General features: G+C 36.8%; 1 protein-coding gene across 1 annotated transcript in view; it reads right to left on the bottom strand.

Moving 5' to 3' along the window:
• Window positions 1-14482, bottom strand: part of doc2a (double C2-like domains, alpha) — a 33071-nt gene that overhangs the window by 2850 nt on the left and 15739 nt on the right. The window contains exons 7-10 of the mRNA XM_051886292.1: window positions 11206-11265; window positions 2252-2436; window positions 1403-1484; window positions 232-328 (exon numbers count right to left, since the gene is read on the bottom strand). Coding sequence (XP_051742252.1) covers window positions 232-328; window positions 1403-1484; window positions 2252-2436; window positions 11206-11265 — 424 coding nt within the window. The remainder of the gene's footprint in view (window positions 1-231; window positions 329-1402; window positions 1485-2251; window positions 2437-11205; window positions 11266-14482) is intronic.

Genomic DNA, 14482 nt, shown 5'->3' with positions numbered 1-14482 from the left:
TTCTAGGTGTATCTCAGTAAAGAATATATTGGTATTATTATAACTTGTATCAAACCTAAAATTTAAGCATGATTAATAACGCTTATGCATTATAAACAATCAACAATAATATCTATTATTACACAGCTCTCTGCAATACTTGAATGCTCAAACATGTCCGTCTAGCACGTTTACACAGAAAGAATGAAAAAGCAGCACAGATTTGAACAGATCATAATTGCTTGCTCTTACCTATGAAATCATTAGATCTTCCCAGGTCATAGTCCCATACTGTGACCTCCAGTGTTTTATGAACCAGTTCAGATAGAGAGATCTCATAGAAAAACTCCTGTAGGTGGTAAAATATGATGTGGATTATTTCAGTATTTCAATTGTTTCATTACATTACATTATTGGTTTGAAACACAATGCCTCTGTTTCTCATTTTATCAACCATTTGGCTGATCCCCAAAATGTTATTTATTCACTGCCACTTTTCATTTTTTCCCTAATTCATATTAAAGGACATTTTTAAACACTGAAGGATCTCATATGCATCATCCTGACAGCTCAGAAGCCACCTGGGGAATGATCAAAATATTAAACCCCATGAAAAGTTGCTTCACAAAACAAATTTTGAGAAACAAATGACATTTGGTAGTTCAGCCAAACAGATGTTCCCGTCTGGGATATTACACCCACTGACTGAAGCCTGGCGTGAGCTGGAATAAACATTTATGCAATAGAAAGCAATACAGTCTAAAAGGAGGCTGCTTCATAGCAACATATCCAGGGTATCCGATTTAAATCATGCTGGGATCAAACCACTGGACATTCCTCTTCTGACCTCTACCCAACCCTCTCTCCTGAGCCAAAGGCAGACACACATGTTCAAACAGTTCATAAAAATTAAATTGGAACATTTTCTAAATATAATATGTTGCTCCTGCCTCTTATTCCTCCCAGGAATTTTCATCACCCTCATGAAAAGTTTTGATATGATGTGATATTATGGTTTTGCTTAGAGGGCTCCCGTGGAGCAGAGGGCAGACCTGCTTTTAAGCAGATAGAGGTGTGTGAGATTGCAGCGAGCAGCCTGCATCTGAGCCAAGGAGTAATTATACGGCCAATCTGGGTGTGTATTACTTCTGAGTGAATGGAAATAAAACACTTAGCCTTACTGGCAACCGCCAGCCGCCCACATGACAGAGAGAGCGTGAGACAGACGGGAAGGAGGAGAGGGAGAAAAAAAGAACCAGGGACATGACGGAAATGAAACGTACAACATGAAAAACAAAAGTGCATTTAGGTGAAGGGCTTCTGGGAATTGAAGTGAGCAAAGACGCAGCACAAAAAAATATTGGACCAGACATCTCATTAACACTCAAAACACTCCCTGCCAGTTTATCAAATACATCCATACCTCATTGAATTCTGGGTTAAGGGTCTTTTTAATCACTGCCGTTTTGTGTTTGGATTTCTTCTTCACATCTGGCTTCAGGTATCTGGAAAGAGAAAGGCACACAGAAGAACAAAGTGAGGGCTGTAGGAAGAGCAGTGCGGTGGGAGAGCAGGAGATTAAAACCGCGCAAATACGGAACGGACTCCGGACACAATCGTGCCAAGCTGTTTGCATTGCGGCTTTTGCTGTGACATCCCACTGGCTTCCATAAAATTTTTATTTGCTTTATGTACTGCTGTTAACTCTCAACCCCCTCCCCCAAGACACATAGTTAGAATATGGCTTTGATCCTGAGGAAAAGAGAGAATGAGTATGTGTGTGTTTGTGAAAGGAATGGAGGAGAGAGAGAGAGAGAGAGAGCGAGAAAGAGAGAGTGACTAGAAGGGACGTGAGCGTGGGTGGGGGACCTGTCTGTTCTTATGCCATTTTGCCTGGGGAGGAAGAACTGTTTGGGAGCGTTTATTTTAATACATGATGTGAGAAAAATAATGAGAGATTAGAGGGGGCCACAAATGAGAGAGTGAGATGCAGAGACACATCAGAGGAAAGACGCAGGACAGAGAGATTTTTTTTTTTTTTTTTTACGTATTATACTATCTCTCTCTTTTACTCTCTCTCTCTATATTTTTTACAGTTTCTCCTAATCCCTCTCCATCTCTGAGAACTGTTTATGTCACCTCCCTTCCAAATCAGTGTTGGTTTTCCTTTGCCCTTTTTATTTTTTCTGTTTCTCATGAGGAGCCGTGATTCAAAGCAAGTGTCTTTTCGCTGCATGTTTGTGCTTTCTCAGTGTTGTTGCAGAAATCTCACATTTTCACATAGGGATCTGAGAAGCCGTTGACATCCATTGCGGCCAGATGGGCACAGCGCAGCACTCCGACGTACAAGCCACCTCGTCTGCCCTCTCCTTCGCCCTCTGCAGGCGGGGGAAGGAACTGCAGTGAGAGCAACAGGCGGCCCCTCTCTTCCAAACTGGTCATTTGTTCATTCTCCCACTGCAGAAAAAGAATAAATGTGTGTTAGATCCAAAAATGTAACTAGATTAGGCATTTCCTGAAGGAAATACCAGTGGTTGCAAGGCAGCAAAAGAATAATGTTCTCAATCTTAGGTGGGCTTAGGTTTAAGGCTTAAATGATCCACATATGAAATGCTGTATCGCGTCTTGCAGTTTGTCAGTTACTCAAGAATAAGCACAGTCACGGGCAGCTATGTATGGATACATATATGAAAGGAAGATGAAAGCAGTCAGAATTCTGTATGCAAATAAATGTAAGAAAGAAGACAAATCGCAGTTCAGTATGCAAATATTATGATGATACCATCGCTGTTGGTTACATTTCAACATTCTATGAACATAAAACAATGGAAGATTTTCAAACTTTAATCTTGAGCTGTCTCAATAAGCACACGAGTGAACTTGTGACTCGTGAATCAGAATATCATGAATGTAAATTCGCACTAGCAAGGACCTTGATCTACTAAACAACGGGATACTGATGATTCAGTTTTTTGCAGCATATGGTTTCAAATGTAAAAGGTAGCTATTTAGGGACAACATAACTACATTATGGGAGGGCTGATATCCATCTGGTATAGATTCCTTGTATAAATCGAATGATTCATTTTTGTAGGACTTTTTGAGCATTTTGGTGCCTTGGGAACAATTTTGACTATTGGACAGCCATAAAAATGGATGACTCACTGCGGTACTTACTACTGGACTAGGGAGCTGACTGAGATGCACCCTTAAAGTTTTTGATTGAAGGAACTATATTAATCATTTCCTGAAGGAAATACCAGTGGATGCAAAGCAGCATAAGAGTACTGTTGAGGTTTAAAGGGTTAGTTCACCCAAAAATGAAAATTATGTCATCAATTACTCACCGTCATGTCGTTCCACACCCTTAAGACCTTCGTTCATCGTCGGAACACAAATTAAGATATTTTTGATAAAATCTGATGGCTCAGTGTGGCCTGCATTGCCAGCAAGATAATTAACACTTTCAATGCCCAGAAAGATAAAAAGATAAAGACATATTTAAAACAGTTCATGTGACTACAGTGGTTCAACCTTAATGTTATGAAGCAACAAGAATACTTTTTGTGTGCCAAAAAAACTAAATAATGACTTTATTCAACAATATCTAGTGATGGGCGATTTCAAAACACTGCTTCATGAAGCTTCGAAGATTTACGAATCTTTTGTTTCAAATCAGTGGTTCGGAGCGCGTATCAAACTGCCAAAGTCACGTGATTTCAGTAAACGAGGCTTCATTACATCGTAAGTGTTTCGAAATTTCAATGGTTCACCACTGGGGGGCGTGACTTTGGCAGTTTGGTACACGCTCCAAACCACTGATTCAAAACAAAAGATTCGTAAAGCTTCAAAGCTTTATAAAAGCAGTGTTTTGAAATCACCCATCACTAGATATTATTGAATAAAGTCGTTATTTTGTTTTTTTGGCACACAAAAAGTATTATCGCCGCTACATAACATTAACATAACCACTGTACTCACATGAACTGTTTTAAAAAAAAATTTTAGTAGCTTTCTGGGCATTGAGCCATCGGATTTTATGAAAAATATCTTCATTTGTGTTCCGAAGATGAACGAAGGTCTTACGGGTGTGGAACGACATGAGGGTGAATAATTAATGACAGAATTTTCATTTTTGGGTGAAGTAACCCTTTAAGGCTTAAATGATGTGCATATGAAATGCCACATCATGCCTTGTTTATCAGTTACACAAGAATCAACACAGTCACTGTGTGGTGGAAAGCCAATCAGAGTTGCTGGGAGCTGATTGAGACACACCCTTAAATTTCTTACAAGATAAAGTGTACAAAAAAACAAAACAAATTAGATTAGATTAGCTAAACCTAAGACTGAAATGATCTACAAAACAATGTTTATATGTTAATTGGTTCATGCAAAATTTTTAATACGTAAGATTAGAGGTTTAGAACAAACCCTAAACAGAAACATCAATACAGCTCTGTCTTGCAAGCATTGTAATAAATCATCTATATTAAAAGTGACGGAGTAGGAGACTCAGTACATGGCATACAACCAAGCCAATGACAAGGGCTCCCTCTGGGTAAAATCTGAGCATGTTCAACATGTAGAATAATTATAAACAGCTGGTTATGGCATGTCAAGATGTTAGTGTAATGTGACATCTATGCACTAGGCTCATTTTTAAATCATGGCAATCTGTTGTTTTGGAAAATTATTAAAATGATTTCCATAAATAAAATACTAATATCGATTCTAATGCAAGATCATGTTTAATCGGTCTTAACACAGAAAATAACCATTTAAACTCTTGTAGTCTTCTGTAAATGCTCTATGATGACTTGTATGTATTCATACTCGTCCTTTACCACATGCAGACAGTCATTTATCATTCTCTCTTCTTGGTCTGTTTAGGCTCAGCTCAGCTTCAATGGATTCCAAAGGGGGAAGCGGGAAGATCTAAGCACAGCTTCTTCAGGATTTTGAGATATGGAGACTTAATGAGACATAATTGTGTGATTTGGTGCAACTCTTGCACACACACATTACTAAGGCTTGAGAGAAGCTTATTTGAATGCACATTAATAATGCATGCAGGGAAAGCTCAAGTGTGACTCTGAATATGTAACACTTACACCGCAAGAGCAACAGTATTTACATGAAATATTCGATAAACCTTCTGTATGGATTAAAAACATTCATTTTTTATTGCAGTTATCTGGGTCAGGAGCTATAAAGGATTGTAATGGGGAAGATCAAATTTTAGACTGATGCAGAGATATTGAGTAAACACAAAAAAAGCACATCCCTGTGCACATCATTTCTGTTATAAAGTACAGTTTTATGTCTGCATGTTTAAATATATTACATTATTAAAAAGTATTAAAAAAATTTTTAAGATGTAAATCATATTAGTTCCTTTTTATCTTAATATCACAATTAAGTAAACACACAGGTACATTTTATATAATTTCACTTTGATTTGAACAGATGCTATTTCCAGATGCTAAATCCAATTTAATATTCAAGAAATATTTCAAGTGTTTCTTCATTTTTTAATTCTCTAATTAAAATAATTTTAAGAAACATGTTGGATTTTCTTGTATCCTCATATTTGCTTTCCTATTAGTCGTATCTCTTATCCCTTACAGATAAATGCCAGATCCTTAATAACATCATCCCACAGGATGTGACATCACTGTTGTGTGAAAACAACAGCACAGACATAAGTAAGGACTAATAATGATTTGATTAATTCTGTTTTGTTTTGTGGTAAAACTTGATTTGTCTTCTTTTCTGATAAAATTAAAGAGACCAGCATGATATAATACAAGTAGTGAAATTACTAACAATCTCTCAATCTCCCACTAAGCAATAATTAATCTACGTGTCCAATCTTTTAGTTTCCATCCTGTTCTTTTTCTTGCTGTTGTGTAAGTAATCAAGGCGTAATTAATAAAATTGTATTGAGATTCTGTTAGTCTGGTGTACCACTTCTTTTTAGAAATACTTCTTTAAACTAGGGCTGCACGATTTATCTCACAATACGAAAAATAACATTGAACTTAAACGCAATTCTTAGTGCGATTATGAAATCGCAAAAGACTGATTATTTTTTATGCGCAGCTTGTCAATGAAGTATGGCTCCAAATGCTAATCCATCTGAAAGCACTGCAAGTTTGAGTCACTAATAATGTACATTTGAAAAAGCAACACGCGTCAAACATCTTTCCAGACATGAGAAGCATTTATTAACATCTTGTCCAACAAAAGACAACATTTAATAACATGTTTTTACTCCAAACTCACTTCATAATGACAGTTGAGCATCCTTCTGTGAGACAATGTGGCTTCTTACACAGAATAAGGCAGTCGTGTGTTTATTAGCTATGTTTAATCAATCAAACCATTTCAATCTTCTATTTATTCAGCTATAGCGATAGGGCATATTTGGAGTTTCTGCACAAGAGCACCCTCTGGCTTTCAGATAAAGAAACATTTACTACTGATCACAGAGCTGTACAGCTCTGACAAGCTACACATTAAATAATCGCAATCTTTGCCAAATCACGTGCGGTTTAATCGCGATAAATCATGCAGCCCTACTTTAAACATAGGCATATTAATATTTTAAAAGTTAAAGAGCTAAAAAGTACTTCATAACAGTAATGACCAATATATATTTAAGCTGATGGGATTTCACATTCAACGTTTTCATTCTGACATAACAGTGGAAATAATTTCCCATGCATTTGAGGAAAGTGTAATATCTTTGCATATTAAAATTCACAAAGAGAGCAGTAAGCTGTCTTTCATACTCTTTTCCTCCCGTGCTTTGTTTTAAGCTGTCTTTGTCTCTCTCTCTTTTTCTCTCTCCCAGCCGCACCCACAGTAACCAGCAAAAGAACAGGATCAATAGGGTAATAATCACAGTGTCTCGCTCCCTCTGTTTGTTTTTCTAAAAAGAGCCTTGTTATTTCTAGTTCTTTACCTTGCACTTTGAAATTCCCCTTTACAGCCCTGTCTGCCACATTGTGTGCATGTGTGTGTGCATGTGTGTTTGTGCCGGGGTTGAGGGTGTATATGCCCATTAGTGAGAAGCATGCCAAGCCAAACCTGTTTGCTGGCAAGTGTGATGTTTCATTAATGTAATTGTGCGGGGATAGATACAGATAGTGTGTGTGTGTGTGTGTGTGTGTGTGTGTGAGTGAGACAGAGCTGGAGTGAGTGAAAGTTGCTTTGCCAGACCTTCATTAATTTAACAGTGAGGAGACACATACAAATAGTGGGCAGAATGAGGGGCGACCCCTGCGCTATAAACAGACAACTCATATTGCAAACAGCGAGGAGAGCAGCCCAGCTGTCTAATGCTCAAGAGACAGACAAAATAGCCGCGCATATAATTCCCTGCCTCAAGAGGTCAACTACACTAAGAAACGCCACTTAGACGTTTGCGGTTAGTTGCAATTGTTGCAGCTTTCACTCATATATTTGTACACGAGGGCACACAAAAATATGCGATGTTAAGATAAAAATGCATACTTTGATTTTGTTTTCAGTATTTGCATGAATATCAAATAATAGGTATGATAGCGATGTTTCAGTATAATCAATTAGCTCGCTACAATAAAATGGAAACATAATATAATATGTTTTTGCAAGAAAATCTTTGAGGCAAATTAGTCGCAAAGAAGCAGATGGTGGCATAGCAGTGGCTTTCCTCTGACAGTGCAAGTTTCTTCGACTAATTAAAATGCCAATGGCATTTCTGAATGGGATAAATTAATTTAGCATGGTTTAAATGTTGTAGCTTGGGCTTTTGGCTGTTGTGCTCCATGAGGTTTCAAACTAATGACCTCTATCATGCAGACTCACTAATGATAATGAGGGGGTGTATCCAGCAGGTAAACAGGTGCGCAGCGAGGTTGGGCACACGCACACACATGTATGCGCACTCGCACAGCTTTCATATTCAGATTTGCGTGATTAGCAGGCAGATGGCGTGGCACCAGTCATCAGCCTCCACCAGAATCTGTATGTGTGCCAGTCATGACACCAAATCAAAAGCTTTAAATAAACATAGTGACTGTTATGCCATAAACTCTGTCTGTGACTTTGTGATCCTTCTTTCGTGTCTGGAGTTTGATCTCTTCCTCTATCTTTTTTCTTTTATTACATTTCCAACTCTCAGTTGTATTCAACTCTCCCCTTTTTTTTTTTTTTGAAAGGAATAGTTCATCTAAAAATGAAAAGTCTGTCATTGTACTCTCCATCATGGCTTTTCAAGCTGTAAGATTGTCTTTTGTTAGAACACTAAAGGAAAGGTTTAGCAGAATGCTGCTCTTTTCAATACAATGGAATTGAATGGTAACCACCCTTGTGAAAAGAACTATGCTTAATTGTTTTAAATTTGCAATATTAATGAAATAAAAAGGCCACTTAGGTGAACTTAAAAAGAGTACACTTTGATGACTATAACACACTTAAGTACACTTTTAAAAAGTGCACTTTTTAATAATGTCAAATTAAAGGTTTTATTTTAAAGTACATTTTAAATCATTATGTTGGAATAATATTTTGTCATGCTTTAAAGAAGTTCACTTATTTTGATGTGTGATCTTATTGACTGATATACTAAAGTGCATGTGAAGTACTTGATTATGATTTTAACTGTGGTGTGTTGTTCGATACTTCATTTAAAGTTAATATAAATTTACTAAATTGCAACTTCACCATTACAAATGTGGAATTACAAATATATTTAAATACATGACACATTTTAAAGGAGCTGAAATTAAAGTTTATTTTAATTTACTATACATACTTGTCAGTACATTTGTCATATATATATATGTGCAAAAATTAAAATTCTGTCATGTATTACTCACCCTCATGTTGTTCCACACCCGTAAGACCTTCGTTCATCTTCTGAACACAAATTAAGATATTTTTCATAAAATCCAACGGCTCAGTGAGGCCTCCATTGACAGCAAGATAACTAACACTTTCAGATGCCCAGAAAGCTACTAAAGACATATTTAAAACAGTTCATGTGACTACAGTGGTTCAACCTTAATGTTATGAAGCGATGAGAATACTTTTGCGCCAAAAAACAAAATAAAGACTTTTTTCAACAATATCTAGTGATGGGTGATTTCAAAACACTGCTTCATGAAGCTTTACAAAATCGTTTGTTTTGAATCAGTGGTTCTGAGTGTGTATCAAACTGCCAAAGTCACGTGATTTCAGTAAACGAGGCTTCGTTACATCATAAGTGTTTTGAAATTTCAATGGTTCACCACTGGGGGGCGTGTTTTGAAATCGCCTATCACTAGATATTGTTGAATAAAGTTGTTATTTTGGTTTTTTTTGGTGCACAAACAGTATTCTCGTCGCTTCATAACGTTAAGGTTGAACAACTGTTGTCACATGAACTGTTTTAAATATGTTTTTAGTAACTTTCTGGGCATCTGAAAGTGTTAATTATCTTGCTCTCAATAGAGGCCTCACTGAGCCATCAGATTTCATAAAAAATATCTTAATTTGTGTTCTGAAGATGAACGAACGTCTTACGGGTGTGGAACGACATGAGGGTGAGTAATTAATGACAGAAATTTCACTTTTGGGTGAACTAACCCTTTAAGTCCTACTTAATATGTAGTCAACTCCTACTTAAGTGGGTAAAAAATTACTCTAAAGTTCAGCTATTTTCATTTAATATACATTTAAACTGTAATACACTGTCATTTGTTTGCAATTAACACGTACTTTCTGCACTCAAGTCACTTCTTTTAAGATTATTATTTCTGTAATAAGTACTCTTTTTAAAATTATGCTAAAGTGTACTTCTTTTTCATAGTCTGTTCCCTAAATAAAGTTGTTGTTTGTCTTCAGATGGCATCACTTGCATTAAAATCTTGCCATTAAAATCTCCTTTTGTTCTCTACAGAAGAAAGAAAGTCAGATTTGGAAAGGCATAAGGAAATGATATTATTTGCCATAAAATAATTTTATTTTTGGGTGAACTGTCCCTTTAACATCATTTCTTATGGCAACCCACCCCCCCGAACCATCACTGTCTCTGTGATCCCTCTAAGCAGTTCAGCAGTTTTCCCCTGTCAGTTCTTGTTCTCTTCCTCCAGAGACCTGTGAGTGTGTGGTCTGTCACTCATCCGGCACCCTCTGTCCATTCATAACCCTGTAACCTCTCGCTCCCTCTTTCTTCATCTTCTCTGGCTATGCCGTCTATGCCTTTCTCCATGTCTTTTTTCACATAATCACTCCCCTTCCTTTGAAAATGTTATTATTCTGGTCTCCAGAAACGTCTGATGCTTTCAGGTGGGCAGCAAAGTGTTCTGCTGCCTCTGTCCTTTCAAATTTATCTTTCATCGGTTTATTAATGACAGAAATGAGAAACAGAGCGAGGGATGAATATAAAATAAGCGGTTTGAGCAATAATCAAATGAATGGACGTGCAATCATGGGTAAACAGTAACCCTTATATGGCTAGTGTCCATTTACATGCTTTTAGTACTGTTATGTCACCTAATTAATATTCATGGGCCAGGCTGATAAGATCTATAATGTCTACTCCCACCTCCCCCCCTCCCATTTTCCAGATTGTTTCTACGTCCCTGGTTAAATCAAAAGAAATGGATTTGAATTTTCTCTCTCTCTGGCTCACTGTTCAGCCGCTTGTTGTGAAACTGTCAACACTGGGCACTGGCAACATAAGTGCTCTACAACACCAAGTTAAATAGAATGAATTGTATCTCATCTCTCTGGGGGCCACAATGCTGTTTAGCTAATCTTATCTGTCATTTATGAATGCCACATTCGTTCTTGTTGACAGAAAGAGCAGGGATTAGCTTTAAACAAGGAAATGGGCAGATAGTACATCCACGTGCCTGCCCTTTCCTTAGCCGACCCCGTCCTCATCCTCCTTGTGTCCTTTTTACTTTCCGGTATCTCTCATCGTGGGGCGCCTAGCATGTTGAGAACAATTTTAGATGGTAATGAAAATGCTAATCGATTTCTTCCGTCCCACTTATCATAATGTGCTCAATGTTCTTATTGAAATGCAAATTAGATCCCAATGTGAAAACATTTGAGTGTGAGAGCATTAATCAGCAGGCATTATTTAAAACGTCATCGTGAACTCACATCTGGAAATGTCAGTGTTTTGTTAATTGTCTTTTTCGCTGTTAGTGAGACGGAGAGAAAACAGGTGTTTTTAAGGTAAAGTACCTCTCGTAGGTAACAGGAAATCCCTCGCAGTGCTGCTCCCATGGCTGTAGGAGAGGGAAGCTGGCAGACACAGAAAGAAAAGAGACAGAGATGAAGTGAGCAGAGTGTCTGTATGTACTTGTCATTTGCTACATTCAAACAGTCAGTAGCTTTTTTTACATGGACACCTTTTGTTTCAATCAGAAAGAATTCATTCCGATTGATGAATCCGAATGTGACCGCTAAATAAAGCGATCAAGTTGATGTGTGGATTTATATGTCACAAGCTTCGAATCACACTGCAGAAATACACAGAGTTTACCACTGTTTCCGCATACTAACCATTCTCCTACATTGCTTCTTTTCTTTGTTTTAAAGTATTATTTATATTTATCTATTTAGGGTCCTAATTTAGGAAATGATGAGCACATGAAACTTTGTGCCGTGCTGCTTATATATATCAAGCAGTAAAAACGCCCCTTCCTGCCCAAAACAAGGTGTCTGTGGATGAGAGTCCGAAACAAGGACTGATGTGATGTTTCTCCACTTCACAGACGATGAGTGGAAGAAAATTTTTAGAATGACACGACAGTCATTTATGATGCTTCATCATTTATGACAGTCATTTATGACATTCAACAACAATAGCTCATTCTGTGCATCATACGCCATTTGTACGTGATTGCACATGCGCAGTACTTTCCAGTTTCAGTTTTCAAACTGATCAAGCGTTTACATGTCCCCTCGATTGGATTAGAAAAGGTTTAAACCACCTCTTATAATCCGAATGAAATTTTAATTGGATTTGGCAAATTCATTCTGATTGACGTGGTTACTTGTGACTTTATTATTCCGACTGTGCCACTAGTCCGATTACAAATGGATTTTTAGGGTCCATTTAAACGCAGCTAATGTTTGGGATTGATAACCGATGTGAAAATCAAGCTCCTTATCTAATCTCGCAAAGCTGTGACTAGAGTTGTCAACTTCTGGAAAGGAAAATGAGGGACAGTTGTGGTTCTTTATAGGAAAATAAGGGACAGAATAAGTGACACTCAAAATATATGTACTGTACCACACAGTGTATGTCATTTCAGTATCTGCAGTTAAGTATGTGTATAAAAGATGTATAAAAGGTTCTCAGACATAAACACATTTTGGTAATTTTGTGTTAAAATCAACCAAATTTCAGAAAATGTTTGATTTTCTTTCTTTTTTTTTCTGACAAACATAAATGAAGAAGAAAGCCAAACTATTAAATGTAATGGATGTATATTTACTGAGAAATCCAATATTTTGTAGAGGGGGGACAGAATTACAGTTTTCACCTGAGATTTGGAGTCAGATTACAGGGGGGTAAAATGACTTTAGAACAACATCATTATTTTATTTTTACACAGAGATTGGTAGACCTGTTATTTAAATCTGCTGACATTAGCAATCTTTGTTGCATCATATCTTTGTTATAGTTCAAAAACGGCAAAAAGCACTTCTTGTGTTTTTCGCCCAAAGTTTTTATTTCTGTAACTCATATTACAGATATCTTAATATCCTTTTAGATTCTAATTCTTAACAAACTTTTCTTTTCTTAATTTTTAAGGCCCAATATGGTTAATTTCCAGAGATAGGGATTTCAGTGCGCCTCCATGAATAAATTAGTACACATTTTCAATGGTCGCACATTTTTCTGAAGAACAAATAATTGAAACTAGCAATGTAACTTGTTTTTCCTATCAACACAATTGAACATTCCTGTCTGAGTGCCATAAATAGTATTTTTCCAAAGTTTGTGTGCCTGTAATTCTAAAAGTATTAAAGATATCTCAATATCCATCTATATTCTCATTCTTAATAAACTTCTTTTGTAATCTTCATTTTAATGGCCTTGAATATGGTTCAATCCCATCGATATAATGTGGCTCCATGTTCAAATTGTTGAATTTTACACATTTTCTAATATAGCTACACCAACAGATATTAAACATCAACCTCTGTTCAAAACCATAAATAAAAAAATAATAAAAAAAAACAGTCAGGAAGATGGGCCTACATAGATGGCATAAAACTTGAAAGCATAATAACTGAACATCTTTGAATTTTCAGCCAATAAAGCATTTTTTAAACAATGGCACTTATAAGTTTGAACTAAATGTTCTTGCAACCATGTATGAATAAATGAAAATGCATATTTTTCAATTAAAGAGAAGTAGAGAACTTAGAGACCTAGTATGGGCTGCTTTTGGTGCTTGAGACTCAATAATGAGGTCCAAGAATAGCCTACGCTACAAGTTAGGCTACTTAAATGAGTAACATGTTTTTTCTCTATTTAACAACATTAGCAATAGTGAAAGACGACTTCCCTTTTTGATCACGTATTCCCTCAGGGAGACTGCATGTTTTCTTGCTTGGCTGAATGTTGCTGAAATCAAAACTCGAACAGTGAAAGGGATTTGCCGTCAGCGCGAGACCCGCTCGCAGTGAAGCCTGAGCGACCAGCTGGCAGAGGAGTCTGCTTGGTCTTAAAGCCTTCCGCGAACGGCTATGTTCACAAATTTGTCTCAAAGTCAAAGGAATGATTAATTCTCAATTTAGAGTGTATGCCTGAGAATACGAGACAAACTGCATTCCGTATGCCTTTCATCCAGAACGCTTCATTGATGCCTTAAATACGGGACGATTCCGGTTGGCAACCCTAGCTGTGAATTCCTAACACTGATTAAAGTAAACACCAAAGATGGCAACATTTATAACTGAGGAAGGTCTTATCACAATTGACAAGTGACTTAATAAACATGTCCAGTCGAGGTGCAAGTTCATCCATCAATTCTAAATTAACCAACAGCAACTTGGAATGCATTTTATTTTTAGCTAAGTGTACAGCGTAGCATTTGGGTTCCACCCTGACCGCAAAAACTGATGGAAGCAGCTCCGATGGAAAGAAAGAACTAGAACTAGAAATCTTTGAAATCTCCTCTTATTGTTGGATTAGTATTTGTTGTTGGTGTTGTTGTGGAAGATCCCTCAAGATTTAAATGTTATAAAAGATTTAAATGTTCAAATTAGACATTTCCTTTTCTCTGTTTTTAACAGGATTATGCAAATTTCGGAAGTGAAGAATTGTTTTCCTCTCAATGTATAATTTGGAATGTACTGATTTTCAGTTCAATCAATCAATCAATCTGTCTGTCTATCTGTCTGCAACACTTACTGGTTAAGAAAAGTTCTTTTGATTAGCTAGAACAAGCTTATATTAATTAGATTTAGATCAGGCATTGATCACAATGACATTACATTTAGA

The sequence above is a fragment of the Ctenopharyngodon idella genome, chromosome 3, assembly GCF_019924925.1.
Source record: "Ctenopharyngodon idella isolate HZGC_01 chromosome 3, HZGC01, whole genome shotgun sequence".
In the NCBI taxonomy this organism is placed as follows: domain Eukaryota; kingdom Metazoa; phylum Chordata; class Actinopteri; order Cypriniformes; family Xenocyprididae; genus Ctenopharyngodon; species Ctenopharyngodon idella.
The sequence above is the reverse complement of the archived record's forward strand: the minus strand, read 5'-3'. Positions and strand labels throughout refer to the sequence as shown.